At 42.2% G+C, this 27,870-nt stretch overlaps 2 protein-coding genes across 2 annotated transcripts in view; both read right to left on the reverse strand.

Annotated features, from left to right (window-relative positions):
* Positions 1 to 238: 238 nt before the first annotated feature.
* flt4 (fms related receptor tyrosine kinase 4) overlaps positions 239 to 27,870 on the reverse strand; it is a 52,024-nt gene continuing 24,392 nt past the window's right edge. Inside the window, exons 10-30 of the mRNA XM_062393529.1 lie at positions 26,792 to 26,957; positions 25,000 to 25,135; positions 24,324 to 24,432; positions 22,893 to 23,252; positions 22,240 to 22,386; positions 20,782 to 20,913; positions 19,861 to 19,967; positions 19,184 to 19,319; positions 18,599 to 18,703; positions 18,246 to 18,359; positions 16,270 to 16,358; positions 15,043 to 15,205; positions 14,864 to 14,958; positions 4,669 to 4,791; positions 4,382 to 4,493; positions 4,047 to 4,146; positions 3,738 to 3,843; positions 3,513 to 3,637; positions 2,145 to 2,265; positions 1,934 to 2,001; positions 239 to 814 (exon numbers count right to left, since the gene is read on the reverse strand). Of these exons, the coding sequence (XP_062249513.1) occupies positions 604 to 814; positions 1,934 to 2,001; positions 2,145 to 2,265; positions 3,513 to 3,637; positions 3,738 to 3,843; positions 4,047 to 4,146; positions 4,382 to 4,493; positions 4,669 to 4,791; positions 14,864 to 14,958; positions 15,043 to 15,205; positions 16,270 to 16,358; positions 18,246 to 18,359; positions 18,599 to 18,703; positions 19,184 to 19,319; positions 19,861 to 19,967; positions 20,782 to 20,913; positions 22,240 to 22,386; positions 22,893 to 23,252; positions 24,324 to 24,432; positions 25,000 to 25,135; positions 26,792 to 26,957 (2,825 nt within the window). The 3' untranslated portion in view covers positions 239 to 603. The remainder of the gene's footprint in view (positions 815 to 1,933; positions 2,002 to 2,144; positions 2,266 to 3,512; positions 3,638 to 3,737; positions 3,844 to 4,046; positions 4,147 to 4,381; positions 4,494 to 4,668; positions 4,792 to 14,863; positions 14,959 to 15,042; positions 15,206 to 16,269; positions 16,359 to 18,245; positions 18,360 to 18,598; positions 18,704 to 19,183; positions 19,320 to 19,860; positions 19,968 to 20,781; positions 20,914 to 22,239; positions 22,387 to 22,892; positions 23,253 to 24,323; positions 24,433 to 24,999; positions 25,136 to 26,791; positions 26,958 to 27,870) is intronic.
* Positions 5,387 to 13,568, reverse strand: LOC133959132 (uncharacterized). The gene is made up of 9 exons (XM_062394231.1): positions 13,479 to 13,568; positions 12,292 to 12,315; positions 10,465 to 10,566; positions 9,675 to 9,770; positions 8,881 to 8,982; positions 8,091 to 8,186; positions 7,295 to 7,396; positions 6,499 to 6,600; positions 5,387 to 5,803 (listed from the first exon to the last, which is right to left on the reverse strand). Exons 1-9 carry the CDS (start codon positions 13,566 to 13,568, stop codon positions 5,744 to 5,746), a joined length of 774 nt encoding a protein of 257 aa, XP_062250215.1. The 3' UTR covers positions 5,387 to 5,743.

Below are 27,870 nucleotides of genomic sequence, written 5' to 3' on the forward strand. Positions count from 1 at the left end.
ACCTCCGTCACTTCTTCCTTCCTCAAGGTGTCTGTGTGAATCAGAGCGACTCCACCTCCACTGAACGACGCTGATTCCACAAATATCTGCTTCTGTCCGTTACATGGATCGTCACAGAGCGTGTGGCTGAAGCTCCATGTCCACCAGTTATTTATCACTTCATGACACCTGCACATTTAATCTTAAAAGCTGCACTTTAGTGGAATATTTCTGCTTGAATCATAGAGAGGAGAGTGAGAAGAAGATAAACTTTTATTTCTTCCCATACGAGTCATAATTTGTACAAATATAGGCAGAATACTCTGAATATAAAAGATAAAAATATAAATGTGTGGCTAGAAAATAGTCGGTGTGTTATTGTTGTAATGCTGCCACCCAGTGGCTGGTTAGAGAAACTTCAGGCACACAGCTCAGTCTGTTTGTTGAGACCACAGAGAATGAACTTTGAGATGAGTAGAGGTCAGCTCTGGTCAGAATAACCTGATGATCATTGATAAATGACTAGTTACATGTCATCACTAGGATGTTAGTTAATCCTACACACCTCCCCCGACTTATATTTTTTATCCCTTCAGTTCTTTTTGGGCTGCATCTTTGATAAGGTTACACATTGGAGGAGGCCAGAGGGGGGGCATCTGGCGAGGAGAAGAAGTCACAGAAGCCGTCTTCGGACAGGTGTCCGTACTCGTTGTTGTAGAAGGTCTGTCCTGACAGCTGGCTGAAGAACTTGGGGCGGTGCCTGGTGCCGCTGCTTCGGCCCAGGGAGCCATGGGAGGCGGTCAGAGGCTCCGTGCTGCTGCTGCTGCCAATACGACTGGGGACAGAACAAAGTAAAAGGCTCATTGGAACAGGGTATTTGTCATCTGGGACAAAAAAGGCATGATCACATCACCCCTGTGCTTGACTCCTAAAACTGGCTGCCAGTTTAAATTTGATTTAAAATGTTTAAATGGCCTTGCTCCCAAATACCCTTCAGGTTTATTGACCTGGTACATTTCCTCTCCACTGCTAAGATCCAGAGATGGAGCCCTAGTGGTTACTCCCAGGACTTGAGACAAAGTGACACCAAGCCTTTTCTTTCAGAGACCTCAAATTATGGAACTTGTTTCTCATTGAACTTTGACACACTAATTCTCAAGTGTCTTTTTAATCTTTTATTATTATTTTCATGAGGTATGTAATAGAAATTCAATTTTGGTGTGGATCCAGATTAGGGGGTAAATCCAGGATTATTTTTTCACTTTCTTTAACAGTGCGAGACAGGACATCCCAGTAATTCATTGATCTTGACGAAACATCAGGCACCTTTAGAGGACTGTGTCTTTGAGTGGGTGAAACCAGCTTGATTGAATTTAAAGGGACTGTTTGGCCTTAGTGTTATTCTAGCTCTCATTGATCTTCCTATAAAGTATCTAGCATAGTTACAAAAATAAGAAAAATCATATTATTTCATAATATTATAAAAAAAATGTATGTGAATAATTCAGTTATACGATAGTATAGAATTTTCCAGTTTAAGCAGCCAGTTTGTTATAAGCTTTTACGTAGAATGTTTCTTTTGACTCTTACTGTAAGCGGCGGGTTCTGTTAATAGTAATTCTTCAAAACGGGTCCTGTGGGTTTTAATGACTCAGACTTGCTCCTATTTATTCATGCAGAAATCCAGACTCTGCTCATGCTCACATCATTTGCAAATCGACTGTAGTTTCACTGTGACTGACTCAACCCTGCAGTTTTTCCGAGAAGTAGAGAATGGTTATTTTCTCCAAATTGCCTTTGAAGCATCTGAAGCATCTATAAAAAATAGTCTAATATACCTGACATAGCCGACACAGTGAGGGATGAAGTGTGTAGCAGTCTCACACTGTCACTCGATAATAGGCTGCGTATGTCCTGAGTGTTCTTCAGTAAAATGGATCATTGCAAGACTAACCTTTTGGAGGCGGCGATTCTCTCAAACTCCTCGGAGGCCAGAACCATCCCGCTGTCGGTCTGGTTATCCTGGGAGGAGACAAACAGTTTGACATCATGTGAATGGAACAACCTTTAGTCGACCCCTCACCGCTAATTCAGGTGATTATCTGTGGCGTTCAGTAAATGTCACCCGGCCGGTTCACATTTTTCACAAGTGATGAGAAGATTACCTGAGGAGCTTTATGTGTGTGCATCTCCAGGGGCGACTCTTCAAACGTCTTCACTCTGGGCTGGCAGTTTGAAGAGGGTCCCACAAACACACAGCCGGCAAAGGGCACGCAGTTATAATACCTGGTCAGGAAGATTATCAGATCAATACACGCCAGAGCATCCTGGTGGCGTCCAAATGCCAAGAGACAGATGAGAGGAAAACCTGGACTTGACTCTTTCAAAACCTCAGAAAAATATGATGCAGTCAAGTAGAAAGCAGTATGTTATTCTGTAGATTCATTTTTTAGCATAAATTAATAAAGATGATTTTAGCTCTGGGACTTTCTTCATCAAACTTACTCCTGTGTGAGGGATTTTCTCTTCCTCACAAATTAATTATCTGTATTATTCAGTTCACAGGATACACAGCCACATTTAAAAATACAAACATAATACATAAAATACAAACATATTCCAGATCAGATTTTCCACCCCAAATTTAGACCTGACACTGAACTTCATTCTAAATAGCCAATTTTTTTCCTTGTCCTTACTATCGTTTACTTTACGAATCATAACCTACTTGAAACCTGCAGAATAAAGTCTGTAAAAAACTGAGCCTATAAGTTGCTCCTTGAGGGAACATGAGAGGAGAGCGAGAGGTTGGATTAGGTGCAAAGAGGGATTTCTTAGAAAAAACAAAGCTGTGATGGTTTTACTGAGCAAAGAATTGTTATCGCCGCACCACAAGGTAGATTTAGAAGCTGGTCTCATAGAGAGAGACAGAGAGAGAGAATCACCCTTTTTTCTACAAAGTCTAACCACAGGCTGTTAATAAAGATGGTCGACACGTCTCCACTTCCTCCCAAGATCTAGAAATGAAGCTAAAATATCCAAGATACAAACAGCGCCATTTGGAGCCAGAGTCTGGGCCGTAGCGAGACCTCGCAAATACACGCACTCGACCAATCGTGAGTCAGTCTCAGCTGTCAATCATGACATTCCACCGAGTTTTTACAGCGTCAAATAACAAATTAAAAACAAACTTAGTGGATTAACCAGCACTTGTGCAAACATCAGTGAGATAATAAGCACCTAAAATTCCACAAACCATCTTTATTGTACATGTTCTTTGACTTTTTTAGTTGGTCCACGTCCTGTCCGTTAACATGGAGGAGGCGGGATATAAGACCAATACAGCAGCCAGCCACGCTTTGGCTTGACTTTTGCAGAGCTTTCATGTCGTCCCTCTTTATGCACAGTCTCTGAGACTAGCCTACTTTAAAGCACTGAGAAGAAGACTGAATAATAACAGCGAAAGGCTTATAAATAAAAATTCTGTTGGGGTCCTGGGCTTTTGAGAAAAAGATAGGAGCTTATATCAGTACCTGGTGGGTAGCGTGTTGAAGGCCAGTCTCAGCTCCTCCTCAGACGGGGGCTGTGACGACGCCTGTGAGAATCCATCATCCTCTGAGCTCTGTGAGGGATTCAGGGGGATGTAGTCCTTCTCATCCTGAAGGGAAGGCAGAGAAGATTAAGATAAACCTCTTTATGGAGCTTTAAACAAAGAAATGATTTTGTTCTGATGAATGTGTGTGCAGCAGTGGACTTGCAGGTAGACTGTTGTCCAGCAGCAGGTCTCCCAGGATCTGCATCAGAGCAGGGAAGCTCGGCCTCTCTTTGGGTTCACCATGCCAGCAGGCCAGCATGATGCCATATCTACCAGCAGAGGGCAGCACCATCACAACATGGACAACACAGGAAGCCCTCAACTTCCTTGACTCAGTAAATTACCGGAAAGTTTGATCCAACTGTGTTTAATGAGCATATAGCTCAAGTAAATTAAAAAGACTCAGGGCAACAAGTCTGTTTTTGACAGGGAATATAAACGAGACAACGAGTAAATGAAAATGTGAGCCTACATTTCAGGGGAGGCGGTCTCTGGTGATCGCATCCTCACGCCATCTTTTAATCGTTTGCAGAAATCCTCGTCAATCTGAACCCCCGGGTACGGAGACGCACCTGCAGGTGGACAAAACAGAAGATGAGGCCGTGGGTAACAGCAAGTTGATGTTCTTGGCTAATGGCGAGGAGGATTCACTCTGCTTCTAAAAGTCAACAGAGAATAAGTCCAAAATTGCGTTTGGCAGGAAGAGAGACATTTTAACAGCGACTCCAGAGGAGCCTGCACCGAAACTCTGCTCCTTTAAATGACTTTCTTAAAAGACGAATGAGCGTTCTTTGATTTTGTCATTACCCAGTGAAAAGATTTCCCAGAGGAGAACTCCAAAGGACCACACGTCACTCTGGCTGGTGTACACTTTGTCGAAGATGCTCTCCGGAGCCATCCACTTTAAAGGCAGCCGAGCCTGAGCATTAAAACAGCAGACGGGTTTTAGGAGACAGGTTACGTACGCAGGACTGACACCTGCCTTTAAATGTAGTGATCATGTGGGTGGTTTAAAAGAACAACAGAAAAAAGAGGAGTTTGATGTTTCCCCGCAGTAAACGGAGATGGATGATAAACCGGTGTGGATGCCTTACATTGCCTTTCCTGACGTAGTCGGGGTCTTTGTATATGTCCCTGGCCAGGCCAAAGTCACAGATCTTCACAATGTTGTTCTCAGACAGGAGAATGTTCCGGGCGGCCAGGTCTCTGTGGATACACTGTGGAAACACACACAACCACACACACACTCGTTTTTGTCACGTCAGGAGGACCGTTCTGTCTTTGTAACATTGTGGGGTCCACCATTTCCAATAGTTCTACAGCATTGTAAAAAATCTGAGAAAATAATAAAAAAATCCTAAACAGAGCTATCACTTTGAATTGACAAAATTCTAAACTTTTGTCTCCACGCTAGGTTTTTGGTCAATTGTGGGGCCCAGTTTCTAGCGTTCCACTCTTGTGAGGTCCAATTTCACACACACATACATATCTCTAGTTTTTCTATCTTAGCGGGGATCTCAATTGTGGGGCCCAGTTTCTAGCGTTCCACTCTTGTGAGGTCCAATTTCACACACACATACATATCTCTAGTTTTTCTATCTTAGCGGGGATCTCAGCGTTAGTGGAGGATAAACTCAGTTTAAGTACACTAATACTATTTTTGGAAGATAAGATTCCTATGACTTAAATGATGCAAACCATTTTAGGATAAAATCACAACATTGTGCATCTCTTCTCTTTTCCCTCTACACCAACCAATTCACATCCCTGGTTAGCTCAGTGACAACAGATAATGACCTCCTCCTCAACATATCTGGATCATGGAGACTTTTATTCAAGAATTTGTACTAAACAATGTTTTGTGGAAAAAAAGCTGCTCTCACAAACAACATTTTTGTTTAAACTCTGGGTATAGAACCAGACCAACCCTTTATGGTAGGCACATTTAACATAACTACAAAATATTAAATACAAACATTGTACAAAACAAAAATTGTGTAAAAAAAAAAAAAAAAAGCTCCTCTCACTTAGGGTATAGACCCTGGCCAACCCATAATGGCAGGCACATTCAACATAACACACACGAAAATATTAAATACATACACAACAACAATATTAACTTGCAAATTCATACATTTTCCTTTTCATAGCAGTAATCCTATTTTTTTATTAAATACTTGACTGCTTTCCAGTCTCCACTGCCACAGCAGGAGTCTGCAAGTTGATCACCTGAAATTCAGATAAAAAACAAATACATATGATGAATTGATGCTGATGAGGTTTGTGAAGATATTGACAAGTTACAAAAGTCAGCTCTGTGATAAACAATTCTAAAACGGCATATAACCAAAGCTAAGTGTGTGGCAAAGACGTTTCTGAAGATCTGAACTACAGCCATAACAACATATAAGAGGCTAAAGCGGATCACATTCAAAATACCCTTTTTAAACATATAACAGTTCAGAGAGTGTAATAATATTTCTGTAATAACTTGGTTTAGATAATGAGAGGTGTTGCCTTACTGATGTAAAATCTCTTAAAGTGAGATCCAAACAGGAGGGCCCCATTAGAGCATCTCTAGACACATTTATGAGTGTGTGTGTATGAGTAAAATCTCTAAAAGTGAGATCCAAATGGAAGGGCCCCATTAGAGCATCACTAGAAACATTAATGTGTGTGTTTGAGATGAATTGGGCCCCATAAGGAAAAGACTAGAGATGTGTGTGTGCTCGTTTAAGTGAGGTTCCCTCGTCATCAACTATGTTCCTTCATCATAAGTCTACCAAATCCGCCAATAAGTAACCCCCAATGTAAAGCTGTATCAGAATGCTATATCAACACCACAATATCTTTGTAAATGAACTAGATAGTGTAGAGGTCAACATAAACAGTTTGTGATGACAGCGTCTTCATCATTCTTTTACCTGCAAGTTTGCAAGTTCAGTATTGGAATCTCCATGGGAGCTCGGATCTGCTTTTAATATCTGGGTCTCTACTGCCACAGCAGGAGTCTGCAAGTTGATCACCTGAAATTCAGATAAAAAACAAAAACACATAATGAATTGAGGCAGATGAGGTTTTGAAGATATTGATAAATTACAAAAGTCAGCTCTGTGATAAACGATTCTAAAACAGCATATAACCAAAGCTAAGTGTGTGGCAAAGACGTTTCTGAAGATCTGAACTACAGCCATAACAACATATAAGAGGCTAAAGCGGATCACATTCAAAATACCCTTTTTAAACATATAACAGTTCAGAGAGTGTAATAATATTTCTGTAATAACTTGGTTTAGATAATGAGAGGTGTTGCCTTACTGATGTAAAATCTCTTAAAGTGAGATCCAAACAGGAGGGCCCCATTAGAGCATCTCTAGACACATTTATGAGTGTGTGTGTATGAGTAAAATCTCTAAAAGTGAGATCCAAATGGAAGGGCCCCATTAGAGCATCACTAGAAACATTAATGTGTGTGTTTGAGATGAATTGGGCCCCATAAGGAAAAGACTAGAGATGTGTGTGTGCTCGTTTAAGTGAGGTTCCCTCGTCATGAACTATGTTCCTTCATCATAAGTCTACCAAATCCGCCAATAAGTAACCCCCAATGTAAAGCTGTATCAGAATGCTATATCAACACCACAATATCTTTGTAAATGAACTAGATAGTGTAGAGGTCTAGATAAACAGTTTGTGATGACAGCGTCTTCATCATTCTTTTACCTGCAAGTTTGCAAGTTCAGTATTGGAATCTCCATGGGAGCTCGGATCTGCTTTTAATATCTGGGTCTCTACTGCCACAGCAGGAGTCTGCAAGTTGATCACCTGAAATTCAGATAAAAAACAAAAACACATAATGAATTGAGGCAGATGAGGTTTTGAAGATATTGATAAGTTACAAAAGTCAGCTCTGTGAGAAACGATTCTAAAACAGCATATAACCAAAGCTAAGTGTGTGGCAAAGACATTTCTGAAGATCTGAACTACAGCCATAACAACATATAAGAGGCTAAAGCGGATCACATTCAAAATACCCTTTTTAAACATATAACAGTTCAGAGAGTGTAATAATATTTCTGTAATAACTTGGTTTAGATAATGAGAGGTGTTGCCTTACTGATGTAAAATCTCTTAAAGTGAGATCCAAACAGGAGGGCCCCATTAGAGCATCTCTAGACACATTTATGAGTGTGTGTGTATGAGTAAAATCTCTAAAAGTGAGATCCAAACGGAAGGGCCCCATTAGAGCATCACTAGAAACATTAATGTGTGTGTTTGAGATGAATTGGGCCCCATAAGGAAAAGACTAGAGATGTGTGTGTGCTCGTTTAAGTGAGGTTCCCTCGTCATGAACTATGTTCCTTCATCATAAGTCTACCAAATCCGCCAATGAGTAACCCCCAATGTAAAGCTGTATCAGAATGCTATATCAACACCACAATATCTTTGTAAATGAACCAGATAGTGTAGAGGTCTAGATAAACAGTTTGTGATGACAGCGTCTTCATCATTCTTTTACCTGCGATTTTGCAAGTTCAGTACTGGAATCTCCTTGGGAGCTCGGATCTGCTTTTAATATCTGGGTCTCTATAGCAGGAGTCTGCAAGTTGGTCACCTGAAATTCAGATAAAAAACAAAAACACATAATGAATTGATACAGATGAGGTTTTGGAGATATTGATAAGTTACAAAAGTCAGCTCTGTGATAAACGATTCTAAAACAGCATATAACCAAAGCTAAGTGTGTGGCAAAGACGTTTCTGAAGCTCTGAACTACAGCCATAACAACATATAAGAGGCTAAAGTGGATCACATTCAAAATACCCTTTTTAAACATATAACAGTTCAGAGAGTGTAATAATATTTCTGTAATAACTTGGTTTAGATAATGAGAGGTGTTGCCTTACTGATGTAAAATCTCTTAAAGTGAGATCCAAACAGGAGGGCCCCATTAGAGCATCTCTAGACACATTTATGAGTGTGTGTGTATGAGTAAAATCTCTAAAAGTGAGATCCAAATGGAAGGGCCCCATTAGAGCATCACTAGAAACATTAATGTGTGTGTTTGAGATGAATTGGGCCCCATAAGGAAAAGACTAGAGATGTGTGTGTGCTCGTTTAAGTGAGGTTCCCTCGTCATGAACTATGTTCCTTCATCATAAGTCTACCAAATCCGCCAATGAGTAACCCCCAATGTAAAGCTGTATCAGAATGCTATATCAACACCACAATATCTTTGTAAATGAACTAGATAGTGTAGAGGTCTAGATAAACAGTTTGTGATGACAGTGTCTTCATCATTCTTTTACCTGCGAGTTTGCAAGTTCAGTATTGGAATCTCCATGGGAGCCCGGATATGCTTTTAATATCTGGGTCTCTACTGCCACAGCAGGAGTCTGCAAGTTGGTCACCTGAAATTCAGATAAAAAACAAAAACACATAATGAATTGATGCAGATGAGGTTTTGAAGATATTGATAAGTTACAAAAGTCAGCTCTGTGATAAACGATTCTAAAACAGCATATAACCAAAGCTAAGTGTGTGGCAAAGACGTTTCTGAAGATCTGAACTACAGCCATAACAACATATAAGAGGCTAAAGCGGATCACATTCAAAATACCCTTTTTAAACATATAACCGTTCAGAGAGTGTAATAATATTTCTGTAATAACTTGGTTTAGATAATGAGAGGTGTTGCCTTACTGATGTAAAATCTCTTAAAGTGAGATCCAAACAGGAGGGCCCCATTAGAGCATCTCTAGACACATTTATGAGTGTGTGTGTATGAGTAAAATCTCTAAAAGTGAGATCCAAACGGAAGGGCCCCATTAGAGCATCACTAGAAACATTAATGTGTGTTTGAGATGAATTGGGCCCCATAAGGAAAAGACTAGAGATGTGTGTGTGCTCGTTTAAGTGAGGTTCCCTCGTCATGAACTATGTTCCTTCATCATAAGTCTACCAAATCCGCCAATGAGTAACCCCCAATGTAAAGCTGTATCAGAATGCTATATCAACACCACAATATCTTTGTAAATGAACCAGATAGTGTAGAGGTCTAGATAAACAGTTTGTGATGACAGCGTCTTCATCATTCTTTTACCTGCGATTTTGCAAGTTCAGTACTGGAATCTCCTTGGGAGCTCGGATCTGCTTTTAATATCTGGGTCTCTATAGCAGGAGTCTGCAAGTTGGTCACCTGAAATTCAGATAAAAAACAAAAACACATAATGAATTGATGCAGATGAGGTTTTGAAGATATTGATAAGTTACAAAAGTCAGCTCTGTGATAAACGATTCTAAAACAGCATATAACCAAAGCTAAGTGTGTGGCAAAGACGTTTCTGAAGATCTGAACTACAGCCATAACAACATATAAGAGGCTAAAGCGGATCACATTCAAAATACCCTTTTTAAACATATAACAGTTCAGAGAGTGTAATAATATTTCTGTAATAACTTGGTTTAGATAATGAGAGGTGTTGCCTTACTGATGTAAAATCTCTTAAAGTGAGATCCAAACAGGAGGGCCCCATTAGAGCATCTCTAGACACATTTATGAGTGTGTGTGTATGAGTAAAATCTCTAAAAGTGAGATCCAAACGGAAGGGCCCCATTAGAGCATCACTAGAAACATTAATGTGTGTGTTTGAGATGATTTGGGCCCCATAAGGAAAAGACTAGAGATGTGTGTGTGCTCGTTTAAGTGAGGTTCACACGTCATCAACTATGTTCCTTCATCAGAAGTCTACCACATCCACCAATGAGTAACCCTCAATGAAAAGCTGTATTAGAATGCTATATCAACACCACAATATCTATGTAAATGAACTAGATAGTGTAGAGGTCAACATAAACAGTTTGTGATGACAGCGTCTTCAACATTCTTTTACCTGTGAGTTTGCACTGTCAGTATTGGAATCTCCATGGGAGCTCGGATCTGCTTTTAATATCTGGGTCTCTACTGCCACAGCGGGAGTCTGCAAGTTGGTCACCTGAAATTCAGATAAAAAACTGTAATATTGTAACATTTAGTTCTGAGAAATCATATAATTATCTTTCAAAACACAGATCACGATCAATTCTATATAAATGGAGAAATACAAATATTTAGACATTAGAAATATTATTTAGTCACCTTTTCATGGCTTGGCCCTTTTGAGTCACCAGAGTAGGAGATTATTTCGGTTCCTACCTCAATAAGCTTAATGGAAAATAGGCATAAGTTTGGCTTGTTGTATGGTGCAGTTTCGATATTTGTTGTTTTCATTAACCAATCTTCCAAGGGATCCGTCTTCTTTGGAAGCATCAATACTAAAAAGTAACAAAACCTCCTATTACACTATGTAGGGCTACATGATTATAACCAAAAGGGTTTCATGTAAATTATCAATTGATTATAGAGTACTTTAACATTTAAATAAAAAGAGCATGATTTCAAAATCCCATTCACAGGGCATCTAATAGAGGCAAAAACATGATTGAAATTGATGCAAAATATTCACAGATTTGTACCTAAAGAGAGCACTGCATTAATTTTCATGTTTTCCATCAGTTCGCTACCTTACAATGATAACACCCTTCACAGTGTTGCGGTTCATGATTTTTGAGTTGATGTTTGAGCAGCGGCGAAATATTGGATCAATACAATATTCTCCTTCTTGGCCTTCATGCATTTATCGAACCGCAGTAGGGATGGGACTTTAGAGGAGATTTCATGTTCGAATATTCATAACGTTATTGAACAATTAATCGATCATTCGCTAAGGCATTATTTTTCAGTTTAGGAACCCTGGTCTGTGAGTTTACGGGAAAGGATGGGACGGTTAGAGTGAATACATATTTTCTTTAGATGTACAAATCACTGACCATGAACTTAAAGTCCGTTAAGATATCTGACAGGGATTTAGCACCCGTTACACTCATCTGCTGTAGGAAGTCGAGCTCCACAAGATACCGGAAGATGTTCTTCTCATAATGCGCGGGACTAGAACGATATTCATTAGGCTTGGATGTTATTCGAATAATTCTTAATGAACGAATATATGAATATCGATTATTCATTACCAATCCTAAACCGCAGTTCATGGAGATTTATTCAGGGGGTTTAATATTTGTGTTGCTTTGTGGAGCAGGCAAGTGGCATGCACTCTTTGGATAAGATTTTTGTTGTTTATGATCACAACTCTCCTGAATCTGAATTACCTAAAAACCCATGGGACGATGCTTTGTTTCGAGAGACTAGCTCTGAGACTCTGCCTCTGATTTTTGTCTAGCTGTCTACTCTGTTGGATTGTATATGTCAATATCGCAGTCGATCATGTTTATTTAATTGTGGAAGACCAAAATAATGATCACAATTACTATTTGATTAATTATGCAGCCCTCTTTTAAATAAGTTGGAGCTAGCATGTAATCATTCTCCAACAACAAGGATATTTATTTATAATGCATGTGCACACAAGCCATATACCACAAAAAAAAGTTGTGCAATTGCATCTATATTTAATGTAAATATTCATGATAGAAGACAGGCTTATGTAAAATTGCCCATACAAGGCTGCATTTTACTTAAACAGCAGCCACAAGCAAGATGTTTTTAAAGATATCTGCTTCTGACGTCTATTTCAAATAATTATTTATACCATATGTACATGTTAATGAATAGTACTGAGAAATGCAAAATATGCTACACCGACTGGACCAGACATGCTTCTTACCTTTGTAACTATCAATATATTTTTCTATAAAACACTGCTTGTCCCTTGAAGACAGAACCCACGATATTGCATCTTCTGCCGGCTGGACCCTCTTCCTCTTTAAAATAATTTTCAAATCAGACAGCAAACATGGATTTATTATCTAGGATTAGTCATCAGACCACAGGTGTGTCCAAGAGGTTTGTGCCGGTAGCATAATAAAATTCACCAATAATCATGAACCCCAGGATTCAACACGCCATTTTTCTTATTAAAATAATACTTGTATAGCATCAACCCTGTAATGCACAATAAATGTATGCCTTTTTTTTAAGACAAACTGGAATAATGATGCTGCAGTGATGTTTAAATACTTATAAAGGCAAACAAAAACAGCATAAAAATAATCATTCATTTTTAACAGCACATCAGCAGCAAGATATCTGGTTCTAATGTAGCATCTAAGGATCCGATGCTAATGATAGCAGCTTGCAATCCGATGCTAATATTAGCTAGCGATCCGATGCTAATATTAGCAGCTAGCGATCCGATGCTAATGATAGCAGCTTGCAATCCGATGCAAACATTCGCTAGCGATCAGATGCTAATATTAGCAGCTAGCGATCGATGCTAATGATAGCAGCTAGCAATCCGATGCTATTATTAGCTAGCGATCCGATGCTAATATTAGCAGCTAGCGATCCGATGCTAATAATAGCAGCTAGCAATCCGATGCTAACATAAGTCAGTGATACAACACTAATATTAGCAGCTGGCAATCCGATGCTAACATTAGCAGCTAGTGATCTTGATAAAATAGTATTTTATTAATCCTCAATGGCGAAATTGTTGCACTGCAGTTGCAAGAAACTGTGGGGAGGAACAAGAAAATGTCATATAAACCAAGTAAAACTCCACTAAAACTATTAAGCTTACCTGTCATCCATTGAGCTGCAGGCCCGGTCCACAGCGCGGCATTCGCTAAGCCCCGCCCACGTCCCGTATCATTGGCTGAAAGTTTACACACTTCTACTTGGTGTGTATGGGCGAAAATGGGAAAACCGGAAGTAGGGGGCGATAGAGAGCAAATAATTTCAAACACACGTTTCCACTTTTTGTTACCTTGTGGGCCAAGTGAAGAAGAAGCAACAGGGGCATTAGGGGAGGTTCCAGAGCTCATTTAAAGCAATAAACGTTGTGGGGCCCACCATTTTGGGCCCCACACCGTCTGAGGGCCCCATACCGTTGGTGTGCTCCTTGACACTGGACCTCACAAAGTAAGAAATACGAGTGCACATACGTCATAACCCGGCAGACAGGTGTTTGTGTGTGTATGTGGGTGTGTGTATGTATGTTGGTGTGTTTGTGCGTTTGCAGGATTAGGCCTACATTGTTTCATAATGAGTGATGTACAGATATGATTTGGAGTAATTAGAAGTTTTCATAATTACTTAAAGTGTGTGTATGTGTGCATGTAAGTGTGCGTGTGTGTGTGTCCCTGTGTCAGTCCCTTTGCCAGTTGGTGACTGGGACTGGACTGTGTCTCAGCTCTATGGAGTCAGTGCAGGAGACCTGACATCATTCACAAAGCTGTCACGTAAACGCGCCTTACGGGGGCCAAACTGTGAGGGTACAGCGTCCCATCCCTTATAGCTGCTTTGGCTCTGACTATTTGAATTTCCATTATTCATCACACACAGACAGACTGCGGCTGAATATATATATATAAATAATCACCTCATGAATTTAATAAATAAATAAAGCTAATTTCAGAATATGCACTAAATGTAATTACCCTCATCAAAGGACCTGATGAGACAAGTTCATATTTTACTTTGTTTGAAAGTTGTATCCATCTATTTATCAATCTATCAATCTATCAATCTATCAATCTATCAATCTATCAATCTATCAATCTATCAATCTATCTATCATTCTCTGTGTGAGTACGTTGGGTTTTGGAACGTGAGTTAGAGCAGCAGATGCTTATTCTCTTTAGTTTCATCACAATGACCGACCTCTTCCACATTGTCTTTGGATGCACTGTTATTATAGACTTATAGATACGGCCATTCAATTTAAATTCATTTAATCTATAATTACAAAGTTTGAACCCAACCTAATTTAATCTAGTAATGAGCTTAACGTAGTGCCGACAACTGAGAGTTGTTCTACAGTTTTGCCGTTGTGAGTAGCTTCTTTCCGGGGAGCATTGCATTGTGGGTCTAAAATGGCAATTAACTAGACATCAGCAATTTACCAAATTTTCTTAAAAACATAACAAAATGTCCCTGATCATATGAGTTGAGATTAAAGGGGGAAAAATGCAAATTCCTTGAAGGTCTGTAGGAATCAACCCTCGTTTTCCTCACACACAAAGAAACTGTGAAAACCTGGAGTGATATTAAAAAACCTGTCGTATTGAAAGAGTAAAGTGTTGCCCAGCTTCTCGTTATAAATGGTCACGTGATTAACTAAGAGAGCGCTGACAAGCTGCACGATGTGGGTTACAACCTCCTGCCTCTGCTGCCGACCTCCGCCGCAATTCACCACAGCTCATTCACTCTCTGCCTGTATAACGCTGACAACTAACCTTTCTGGAGGCCAAGAAGTCCATCCCCCGAGCCACCTGGAAGCTGTAGCAAATGAGATCTTCTATCGTCAGAGGAGTCTTCCACAAGTCCTCCACTGGAGAGAGGAACAGAGAGGCGGCCATGAAGCCACATTTATGGCCTAATAATAAATGATATAGTTGACTGCTGTGTCACTTACGTTTCTCCCCAGCAGGAATCTGACCGGATGTGTTGGATGACGGAGGCTGTGGAGTATTGGGTGTAGGGGGGGAGGGCGGAGAAGGCGGCTGATGAGCCCTTTGGTCCATTTGACCCGCCTCGATCATCCGTCTCACCTGGCTTTGGGTTTTTGGAGAGCGATCCTGAAAGTAGGAACAAGAGAGCGGAGCTGCAAATTCACACGTGCACTGAAGTCCAGATCTTTTCCTGAAAATATTGGTAAGGGCTGTATGTGAGAATGTCCTAGTTGCTCTAGAGGTTTGTAAGGGAACTTTCAGTAAAATGTCCAGAAAAGGAGGTGAAGAAACACAAAGAAGAAGCTGATGAATATGTCAAATTGCAAAAAGACAACCAGATTTGACAGCTTTTGAGGGCCGATGCTGGTGTTGAGCTGCTGTAAACACAAAATACGTGATTTCCGGAGTGGATGGTTAACATTACATTACATTACATTTCATTTAGCTGACGCTTTTATCCAATGCGACTTACAATAAATGCATTCAACCCTGAGGGTACAGACCAAGAACAACAAGAATCAAGAAAGTACAATTTTTCAAAATAAAGCAAAACTACAGTGGTATATTAAGATTAAGATGCATTTATTTGTCCCAAACACAGGCACACTCATGCAGGTAGGGAAATTTAACTTCTGCTTTTGACCCATCTGGTGCAGGACACACAGAGCAGTGAGCGACCATGTACGGCGCTCGGGGAGCAGATGTTGGTGGAGTAAAGTGCCTTGCTCAGGGGCTCTAGACAGGGTAGGGAGACTCTTGGATTTTTGGATCTTTTGTTGTCTCTCCGTGGAGTCAAACCAGAGACGAACCAGAGACCTTCTTTGCCCTATAGTCCAAGTTTCTGCCACTAGACCAAAGCCTCTCCTTGTAAGTGCCATTTAAGTGCTGTAAGTGCTGTAAGTGCCATCTAAGTTGTGCCTTGTGCAAGAGGCACATCAAGTTTTGCCTCTTGCATCCTCTACCCAGGATGTTCCAGATATTGTACTGTTCTTCATATGAAAAAGACAAACTCAATAAAAAGTCCTGAGTTCATGTCTGCAAATGGGTCACAGCTTAAACAGAGATATTAAGAGTGTTGCTCAATAAAGGAAAGACTAAAGCGGAAGAAGAGATTATTTCTGAAGATTAAGCTGCAGACACATGATCACAGCAGAACAAATGTTAAAGAAGCTGTGTCTGTGTTTTCGTACCCTGTATGGGAGGAAGAACTCTCTCTTGGCCCGCAGGAAGTTGGACAGGTTCCCGTACTTGCAGTATTCCACTACCACCATCAGTGGACCTGTTGATACAGACAATTTGAATAGCTACAGATTTCCTATCTAATCATAACAGTAGGTACAATACTGTTTGTAAAAATGGACAAAATTATGGCTCCTCAAAAGTGAAGCCAAAGTGTATTGTTCGCCCCCTCGTGGCTGGTTGCAGTATAGGTCATAAGTCCCGCCTTTTCGTGTTAGTACATGGGACGTGGACCAAACTAAAAGGTCTGTTATCACACTGATGTTAGTCCAAGTGGAAGTCTTTTCAGTAAATTTGGTTTTAATGTTATAGGAATGGACTGAAACATCCTGATTGACAGTTAAGACTGAGTCCTGATTGGTCAATCCCATGTATCTGGCTTGATCCTCAGGTCGCCACTGCACACACGCGACCTCATTGGAGGAAGCAGAGACGTGTTGTTCATCTTGACACACAATTTGTGACAGTCACAATATATATGTATATAATAATTCTACAATTCATTTCCCTCATTTCACATTATTTTCTAACTTGATAAAACACATTAACATGATATCTGCCTCTTGTTGAGAAGCTACTCTATTCTCTCACTCCATATTCTAAGTCTCGGGGCGGGCTGCGTCCTTTAAGCACTTCCTGTCAGTTTATATGCCTGGCTGCTTTACTTTAAGGTAAACAGCATAAACATGTTCAGATGTACACCCTTCACGAATGTGTTGTGTTGGTCAGATGGATGTGTGGACCACGAGGGGACAAAGAGGCAGCTGTTGTACTTTCACATGTGGTTTGCTGTTAAAAAGAGAAGTTGTGTGGAAGCTGCAGGGGGACAGACGAAATGATGTAAACACTTCATTAACAAGGAATTCGCTGTGAAGTAACCACGGAGCCAGCAGCACCGCTCCGAGGAGGTCAGACTGCCGGTGTTTGTCTCTTAAAAAACAACAACAGTACAACATTCCCTGATGTTGTATTTAATGTGACCACACCAGCATCACAACAACATGTTTTTCAAAGCAGAATAACAGCAGGGATGAAGGAGATCGATAGAAGCAGTAATGGTGACAAGAAGAACATAAACCGTATTGTAGTTATTTTTCTAGGTACACTGACTGTGTTTACATGAAATCCAATATTCTGATTCATTCCGAAATGTTTACACGAGTTGCTAATAGAATATTTCATTCATATTCCAGAGCCTAGTCTGACTCTGACTCATGTCAACATTTCATCCCTCTATTTGTTTACGCTCAAATCCAGAGCATATGTCGTTAAGCAGTCGGTGACTGTTGTAAGTTGCTGGCTGCAGTATATGTCGTAAACTGCCTCCCCTATGTTAGCGGATGGGACATGAGACAATCTAAAAAGTCAAGAGTACAGATTCTTCTCAAAGACGGTTTCTGTTATTTTAGGCAATTCTTCATCACTGTGATGTTTATTTAATTGTTCAAGTGAGTTTGGTTTAAATTTGTTATTCAATGCTATAACAACAAGGTGAAAAGTCTTGATTGACAGGTGAGCTTGACTTGTGATTGGTCAACCGGGACCTTGCTACCATGGCTCCATTCCCCGATCGCTACAGACTCTGGCTCTAAATGCACAAGATGGCAGAGTTTGTATCCGGATACATTTTAGCTTCTTTTCTGGATAGTGGAGGGAAGTTGAGACGCGTCCTTCATCTTTAATACAGTCTGTGATTTAAGCATAATGCAACTAAGTCTTAATCTGAATATTGCTTATTCTTGGGTCAAGGTAATCCGTTTATATTCAGAAAAGTTTCTTAATCGGATTAATATCAGAATATTGGTGTCCATGTAAACATGTCTAGCGACATTCTGCAGCCACACACCAGAGCAATAGATGACACTAATAATTGTGACCAAACTTGGCACACACATAAACTGTGATCTGTGTGAGTGCGTTTACTCACCGCTAGGTTTGGTGCAGGCTCCCAACAGGTTCACTACATTCAGATGATTTCCTATGTGAATCAATATCTTCAACTCTGACATCAAGGCCTTGTGCTCGCTGGCTGTGGATCCATCTGAATCACGTGCACACACAATCCATTATTACGCATTAAATACGTATACATATCTCGTTGTTTACTTTACACATGTGTTTTTAGATTTCACATCGAGTCGCACGCTCCACATACTGTACTGCATGTTTAATATCCGAGCTGTTTACTCTGTTCAAGATCATCTTCACGTCTGTGCAGCGGCGGCTTCTCCGGCGGCTTTTCATAATACACGGTTTGAACAGCACAAAGACAAATCTCACCCTTCAGCATCTTGACAGCCACCGTGTGCAAACTGTTGCTCTTGCTGATGCCGCAGATTGATGCCTCAATTACTTTGCCGAACGCTCCGTGGCCTAAAACTTTTCCTATGTCAGGAAAGAGAACATAAAAAAAATATGTATTCAATGCAGGCTTGCTTTTCTTGGTCTCACTGGAAAACACAAAAGGCAGCAACCCTTGCATAATGTAAATGCATCTGGAATCCATATACACAAGGGAGAGGAATTATAACCTGAATTGTAGCATTTGGAAAACGTGTTCCCATAAGTCGGAGTTGTGGAACAGATGCTTTTCCTCAGGGCATTTAAAAAAAAAGAAGCTGTGCTGGGAATGAGCACATATTTAACATTAGCACTTTACTTGGCAGCACTTTGCCATGCTGGCTGCGATCCAGCCTCATGCCATTAAGGATTCTGGAAATGGAAAAGTAATTTGGTTTCATCAATCTATTCGCTCTTCACCGCGCCCTGATATTTCTTCACATACACGCCTACTCCCTCCCTCTCTTTATCCAACCATCCATCAATCCATCCCCTCAATCTCTCCCACTCGCCCCCGTCGCTCACCCAGTCGCAGTCGGTCTCTGGAGATCTCCCACTGCGAGGAATCGTAAGGCAGGTATTCACACTGCTCATCCAGAGGCACCTCCCCTGGGTCCATGATGATGGACAGATAGCCCGTCTTTATGTCTGCAGGGTTAACCTACAGTACACAGAGAGAGGGAATAGAGTGAGAGCGGTGGCGCAAGGTGAGGACTGCTGGGCTGAACTGGGAGTGAGCCGGAAAATGGTTATTGAGGAGGTGGATATAAGATCATGAATGTGAGCAAGGAAAGAAGAAGAGGTCAAATGAGCAAAGGACATGTAGAAGTAGACACTTAAAGAAAGAGATGCTGTGAGTCAGAGGAGAATCTCTGAATGAATTTGATGATGATGACGCCACCCGGTGATTTTTTTGACACGTGGGGGGAAATAAAAAGTCGTTTGAGCCTCATTATGGGCGTGCTTGTTGTCGTCGGAGCTGATCGCTGTGACAGCGACTAATTGGGCTCATTCACAGAAGATATCAGGAGTGCTCTCTTCACAGTAAATCACACACACTCTCTCTGACATCAAACAGGTTGTGTTCAAACGCTGACAGACGTGTTGTGGGCCAGAGGTTAAAGTGTCGCCATCAGAGTTTGACAGTTTTGCTCACAAACATAGAAAACAAGCACAGAAAGCACAAGTGGCCTTTCGCTGACCCGTTTCACGTTGCAGAAAATGACGATGAGCAGGGCCCAGAAGAAAACAGCGATGACTCCGGTTCCGATGAGGATCACGATCTCCACGTTGGCCTTGTCACTGGAACCTTGACAGAGAAAAAATAACATAAGTCATTTATAAAAGTAAAATAATTATAATAAAAGAAAACATTGTGTGCAATCTTTCTGTAGGAGCTATATGGATTTGTCACTTTTGGGCTCATGTTAAATCAGAATCAGAATCCCAACGCTCTCTTTTAGGATATCACTCATTGTCCGACTGTAGGGGGTGCTGTATCACAAACTATTGCTGCAGTCTTTTTCTCGCAGGTGAAATCTTTAGGTTACATCAATATGATAAAAAGAACTTTATTGGCCTTTCTTTGTGAAACCGCATCCAGCAAACCTCTTTAATTATCTACCTGCATACGAAATGTGGCAGCAGTGGATGACTTTTATTTCAGGTTGGAGCACAGAAGCACACAAGTTACATCTCTAGTGAAACGTCGGGTGTGAGAATTCCAGACCTGGGCTCTGTGTGTGTGTGTGATGTGTGTGTGTGATGTGTGTGTGTGTGTGTGTGAGAAGTCGTGCGACGGGGGTTTTAAGCCTGAGTGCTCTTGAAAAACATGTGAGCGTCGGTATGTGAGCAGATTCAGGTGTTGCTGGGATTGGGTTTAACAGTCGCTCTCTGTATATTTACATTTCTGAGTGTCCTTCTGTCTGTGTGAAGACCAGTTAGTGAGGACGTTATGGGAATATATAGTCCCTACTTTCAAGCACAAAGGGTTAAGATGCTGAGGTCAGGCGTTTAGCTGTGATGAGTGGGTGTTCGGGTAAAGGGGCAAGTGTCAACAAAGATACAAGCAGTGCATGTGTTCGTATGTGTGTGTTTGGTGTGTGTGTGTTTGGTTGTCTCACCGATGACCTTGACGGCAGCTGATGAGTGGACACATCCACGCTGGTTGCAGGCTGTGCAGGTGTAGAACCCGGCGTCCTCCTCTCGCACCCGCTGGATACTCAGCGTGCGGTTTGCATCCTGCAGCTGGACCCCTGCGAGGAGGCACGGGATGATTTGTGGGCACACATGGATTCACACAACACACAGCAAACTTCAATGCGCTGTGACTGGCTGCCACCCCATTTACCTCTCACGTCATAAATTCAGCGAGATTTTCGGAGACGTTTCTAAAATTCCTGTCACACCTCTGGACGTCACCGGAGTTCTCATTTATAATCCCCCCCCCGTCCTGCGCCTCAGCCCACGCGTCCTAAAGCAACAGCTGTCACTCACCCCCATACTGACCACCCCCCCCCAGCTCCTTCAGATGTTAAAGAGGAGACGCACACAGAGAAAACTAATGAGCCGTATCCATCGGCCTGCAGGGTTTTTATATGTTTGTGTGTGTGTGTGTGTATGAACATCTGCAGCAAACACAGCCGCACATGTATTCATGTCACTGGTTCTGCACGACATGTTGTATCAACAGTAAAGTGAGGGGTGAGTTAGTGGGTGGTTGTGTGTCTACGTGTGTGTGTGTGTGTGTGTTTGCGACTACTTATATCTTTGTGGGGACCTTTCCAGAGTGAGGACATTTTCAAAGAGCAGTTTGAGGGTTAAGTCTTAGTTAGTATTAGATTCTGGTTCGGGTTAGGGTAACGTCTCGGGAGTATTAAGTTATCTTCATGACGCATCCTGCCTTGTCGTCTGACAGATGAAATGCACGGGCCAACGTACGTCGGTCATTAGCTTCTCATCCCCATATCACGTACACATCAAATCATATCTCTGACTCTCAGGCTCGGGTCGCTCGGGATGGATCTGGGGAGTGAGCGGTTCAGGTTTGTGATTTCAGTCCAATCTCTGACTTGTATTTGTGTATTTGAACTGCAGTCGTGATTATTATGCCAATGGCTGTCCTGACTAAGGTAGGAGTAAGAGAGAGAGCGAGAGAGAGCGAGAGAGAGAGAGAGGGGAGAGAGAGAGAGAGAGAGGGGAGCGATAGAGAGAGAGAGAGAGTGAGTGGGTGGGTGGATGGGTGTGTGATCATATGATTGCCATTTATCATGATGGAATTATAACAAAAACAAATTATGGTAACGTCTGCCAAAAGTTATCAGTATCTCAGTTTAAATCATTTATTGTTTTATTAAACATCTGTTCTTCAATCTGATATGAAGCTATATTTTTTCTGGGAACTGACCTGAACACAATAACCCGATGGGCGGATACGTGTCCTGCTAAATCAAGATCCAGCCGGCCAAACTTTAAGATCTGCATGTGTGCGTGTGTGTGTGTGTGCGGCTGCCGGGTTGGTATGTGGGCGGCGGCACTGTTGTGTAAACGCCTGTGTCACCTGTGTAGGTGTATTGACGAACCTGACATCTGGTGGAGAGGCTGGTTGTCTTTGAACCAGGAGAGGCGGGGCAGGGGCCTTCCCTCCGCGTCGCACTCCATCCGCAGGGACTCGGTCACGTTCACCGTCTGGTTGGTGAGGCTGCGCTTGTACCGGGGCGCCTCCAGGGCTGCAGTGAGGGGAAGGGACCAGAGAGACAGAGATGGAGCAGGAGGAAGGAAGAGGGACATCAACTCACTGACTCGTACGTGTGTGATATTTACAGATGGGCCTCGCAGGACTGAAGAAAGAGCAAGAGTCACAAAATCCATTTAAAATCTACATCTACCCTTCAGGCACTGAACACAACAACATGAATGAAAAAGGGATTGGTTTGTGTGTTTGGACCCTACTGCCCCGCAGCCCTGTTTTCTGCTATTCCATATTGGGTCTCTGCAAGCACTGGGTGGTCTCCCTCTCCATTATGTGTGGACATGGGTTTTGGGCTGCGTGGGCACATCTCTTGTGACTGAGTGTATTCTAGAGCGTACAACGTGTCAGCCTCAGCTCCTCTGTGAGACAGTAGTACTTATGTTTCTGCAGCCATAGGTTGAGCTCTCCTCTATAATTAGCTGCCGTCGGACGTGGGATGTGTGTGTGTCTGTGTCTGGGGCGTTCGGCTCTATTATCTCTAACCTTTGACAGAGATGTATCTGAAGAGGCACTGTTTCTCCCCGCTGCGCCGGCTCTGAGCCTCGCACACATAATGACCCTCATCTGGCAGCTGCACGGAGGGGACGGTGAAGTCCAGGACCCAGCTGTTGGAGGGCTCCTGGAAGGAGAGCTGTCCGTCGAGCGTGTCGGCGTAGAGATGCACGCTCCTGCAGTCCAGCTCCTGGGGCTTGCCCTGCTCGTCCTGCAGGGCCTGGGGGTCCAGGCGGTACCACTGCAGCTGCTCGTAGGTGTAATTGTCAGCGCTGCAGCACAGGGACACCCTCTCCTGCTCCAGGGGGTTCTCTGAGGGCTGGACGTCCACGCTGAAGCCCTCGGGGATTGCTTTGAAGTTAGAGAAAAAGTGCAGGTGAAACAGTTAGGTAAACTTGCAACTATGAGCATGTGCACCGGACATTCATGGCAGGTGTTTCCTAAACTGTTGCTTCGACACCTCCCCCTAAATCAGCTGCTGCTAGCTATGCAGGTACTAAGGGTTTCCTATTCTCACCTTGAGATTTCTCCCTGCAATCTAATGGAATACAAAAAGCAGTGAATATTTGTTTGCGGTGCTCAGGGCAGTGGAAAATGGCATTTAAAACGTCAACAACTACAATGGCCCACATTAGCTTTAAATTTGTGGGTTAGACCCTGGACAGGTTACCAGTGTATCCCAGGGCCAACCCACAGGGACAACCATTCACACCTGGGGTTAATATAGAGTGTCCAATCAACCTAAGATCAACCTGGTACCCGGACAAAACCAACGCACCCCCAGGGAGAACATGCAAACAACACCTGAACCAGGAATCCCATTAAACACGCCGGATTTTCACACCATTTCACAAAGTCAAAGCAAACGAGAAAACATTCCTGCATCTCCTCTCTGATCAGCATTGAACCGAAAATCAAATGGACGGGAGTGAAAACATAACCTCCTTGGCAGAGGAAACACTAATTACATTCCAGAGTCCCTGTTACTCTGGGTAACCTGCAGACCAACCTCACTGTGAGCAACTATTTCTTTAGCAGAGATGCCAACTACCGCAGCCCCAACAACATTAATCACAGTGATTTTCATCATTTTTCCGATACTGAAGTTTATTAACCTTTAGTTCAAAACTCTGCTGTTTTTTTGTTAATATAGACTAAATTAGAAAAACTTGTAGTTCTAGTTTAACCCGAAACAGTGGTAGAGTTTTTTTTAAGGTCGGGCTGCAGCCTCTGGGCTTATTCATAATCAATGCATGTCCTACTGGGGAGTAATGTTGGGTCTGAATATGTTTGAATCAAATTTTCTAATTCTGTGAGCACCAGGAATTCATCTCCATTGTAATGTGGGTGTAGGCACATATTTCAGACATTAGACATATGAATGCATTAGAGGGGGCTTTGAGGGGGCCCCAGCCCACTCACTGGTCACGTAGAAGTAGATCAGCCGCTCGTCCTTGCCGACCCTGTTCTCGGCAGAGCACTTGTACATGACGGAGACGCTGGCGTTGCGGATCTGAAGCCTGCTCACTATCTGTGGGGCGACAGAGGGTGGATGAGATTTGAATTCATCCGGAAGAAACACGCATTTAAAAAAGAAAGGAGGAACGCTCGGCTGTCGTGTAATTCTTTGTGAGCTGACACAGAAAAGATTTTGTGCTGACGGGCCAAACGAGAAGCGAACTCATTCAGGTGTGACTGAAAAAACATCAGGGTGTGTGTGTGTGTGCATGTGTGTGTATGTCCTCATGTGGTATTTGGCAGGCATGTGTATTGCATGTGTGACGGTGTGTTTAGAGCCAGTCCCCACAGGAAGTCTGCAGAGGAAGATCGCTCTAAATATTTCGACTGTGGAAATGGCTCTTGATTGACAAATTTTGTTATGGAGCTCAAAATTTGGGACGCTTAGATAAAAACATCACAGTTCATGGATGAGTCCACTTTCATAAAATATATTTTTATCCAGATTGTGCCCTGATCACATTCTGTCATTCTTTTACATAAATTCACATACTACGATCGTATATTCCTATTCCGATATTCTTAATGTTCGAATATGCAAATAGAAAGTAACAGAGACGATCAAATGGCCGCGATGAACCTTTTCACGCCCGTCCACCACTTCCACGGACGTTTCAATAGCCTCGATTTCATTCATTGCGTTTTCCGAGTTAATGTCCTGCCAGTTCTGACAGTCGGCGATCCCGTCACTCCGGCCCTTCCTGTCTCGTCGGACCCTGGAGAGATAGAGAAACGGAGACACACTCGTGACATGTCCCCTCATCGACATGCACAGCAGAGAGTGGGGGAGAGGGGGAGAATTCAGAAGCACATCACACCCGACATCCTGGAGTTTTATGGGAAAAAAAATGTTCCGCCACTCTCTGAATTGCATTTCCCAACCCTGCATCAGCTCACGACCCAAAGCCAAGGCAATTACGCTGTGTCCTGGCAACTGATGGAAAACACTACAGCATCAACTGTTATTATGAAGATCCTCAGTGGGAGCATCACAGCAGAGCTAATGAAACATGAAATGAAATGTTGTTTAGCATTTTCTCCTAAAGGCATAGCTCAGCTCTATTGGGAGGCCAGGGTCAGTTTCATTTAATCGCTTCAAAATTTCAAAGCAGTAGCTATAAACCAAAAATAACTCACATTCATAAACCATGTACATGAAAATATAATTTGACAAGCACTGATTAGGTGACATAACCAAAATATCACAATGTTATGGCGTATATACATCAGGACATGGCCATAAACAGTGAATAAAGATGGACGACTCATCTCCACTTCTTCACTCTATCCAGAAATGAAAAAATATCTCCAATACGAATTCTGCCATCTTGCCCTGATACCGGCATTCAGAGTTATTCTCTGAGAGGAAGTGATCAGGGCATCGGTAGCTCTAAACCAATCATGAGTCAGTCTCAGCCGTTTCATCCCGGGGGTTGTTGTTTATTGCATCAAACTTACAACAACATACACCAGTGTTATATGATCTATAAAATGACCGAAGCTTTGTTTGATAAAAATGTATTTAATATTTGACCTTTTAGTTTAGCTTCATTTAGTCCCAAGGACTGTATGTAAAGATGGATGACAAGGCAGCTCCCGCTTGGTGACTGGCTGTAGAATACAACTATTTCTTTTAATTTTGAGGTAGCTCAATTTGGTTTGAAAGTCCTTCACTACCTGTTTGACCATCAAATAAAAAGAGACTTCGATTCTCATGCACTGGAAAAGGTCAACACAGCCGAGCATCAGTCAGCGCCCACGAAATGTCATATCAGATGTACCGAGCGCAGACAGATCACGAACTGGACAGGAGCCGAAGTTGAGCCCAGCCTGACGCTGCTGTGTGTTTGGGTGTGTACCGTCTGTGAGGACAGGGCGGGCGCCGGGGTGATGTTTGCCCATGTGGAAAGGTCAAGGAAACAGCAATATCTGAAAATTTTGAAATTAAGCCTTTGAAGGAAGATGGAGGAGGCAGGTGAATATTCAAAGGATATGCACAGTGCGAGAGAGAGAGCACCTTATTTGTTTGCATATGTATGTCAGAGTGTGGCTGATCAAACCGGCACATTATTACTTTATGTGCAGCAGGTTCAACATCGATTTACTTCTCCACCTTTCTCTTGATCTTTGCTTTATTCATCCACCTCCACTTCTCTTCCTCCACCAGCTCTATCTTCCACGTCCCTTCCCTTTCGTCTCCACTGAGCCACTAATTTCACGCTGACGACTTCTTGTTATTGGGTTCTCACATAACGCTTCACGCACTGCATCCCACCTCGATCAAACCTGACCTGCTCCCCCGTTGGTTATAAAAAGTTTCCAAATAGAAAGAAATCTGTCCCGAGTTTGAGTGTGAGAGAAGTTGTTCTTACAGTCTGCTTCGGGTGCTGTTGAGAACACATGGGCCCCAGGCCCTCCACTGCCAGCTGACGTTGGGAGCTGGGAGACCAAAGGCGGTGCATGTCAGAATCTGGCTGCTGCCACTCGGGTACGGACTGGACGGCTCTGCCACTTCTTTCTCATGGATCTGTGGGGGCACTGGGGAAGAGGAGATGCATTTAATTCCTCCATGTGATATTTAGGGTCATTGACCTGTCCCAGTGTACAGTATGTTCACACAGACCAGGACAAGTTATCAGGCCCATTACTTCCACTCATAGGTCTGATCCTATATCCACACAAATGAGTTTGCATTTTATAACAGCTCCTAAATGAAAAATCAAGAAGAGTGAAGTAAACTCTGCCTATAATAATCACATGACCATTTGCAGTAGGTTGCTTATTTGCAGAAAACACTACAAACGAGAAACAGCAATGGTAGAAAGCAAATGAGAGGATTTATTTTCTTAGAGCAAGGATCAGGCAAATCTCTAGTGCACAATACATCAGCTAGTGGTAGAGACATGACTGAAAATGACCCAGTCAGGGAGCAAATGCAAGTGACTGCATCATCAAACTAAAACGGGCAGGCACTTTCATTTACCTCAAATAGGTGCATTCAACCATGAGGCTACAAACCCAGAACGGCAGGAATCAAGTAAGTACAATTTGCTTCAAAAATGCCAAACTACAAGTGCTTCAGTTAAGTGCAACTATTTAATATAATATAATATACATTTAAATTTTAAATATCTTCTTCTTAACCAAGTTCTAGTCAGAAGAGATGTGTCTTTAGCCTGCTGCAATAGATGTGTCGACTTTCTGCTGCCCTGATTCCAATGGGGAGCTCGTTCCACCATTAAGTAGTTTAAATGCTACAAAGCTCGTACTGGTTTGACACCTGGTGTGAAAGTAACAACATCGATGCATTTTGAAAATACAACATATTAGTGTGGATGTAGCCTGAATGTCTGGAAACTAGAATGACTACAGCAAAAGAAGATAACAGATTAAACCAACAAGCTTGGTACCATCACCATCAGTCTTTTCTGTATATTTTGTTTACTGAAGC

This window comes from Platichthys flesus, chromosome 8, assembly GCF_949316205.1.
Source record: "Platichthys flesus chromosome 8, fPlaFle2.1, whole genome shotgun sequence".
Taxonomy (NCBI): domain Eukaryota; kingdom Metazoa; phylum Chordata; class Actinopteri; order Pleuronectiformes; family Pleuronectidae; genus Platichthys; species Platichthys flesus.

Excerpts from the sequence above, each read along its gene's own strand:
- LOC133959132 (XM_062394231.1), bottom strand. The coding sequence starts at position 13,568 with ATGTGCACTCGTATTTCTTACTTTGTGAGGTCCAGTGTCAAGGAGCAC. Across the intron at positions 12,316-13,478 it reads ACGGTGTGGGGCCCAAAATG|AAAAATATATTGATAGTTAC; the intron begins GTGGGCCCCACA and ends AGTGTTTTATAG. Across the intron at positions 8,187-8,880 it reads CTGAACTTGCAAACTCGCAG|GTGACCAACTTGCAGACTCC; the intron begins GTAAAAGAATGA and ends TCTGAATTTCAG.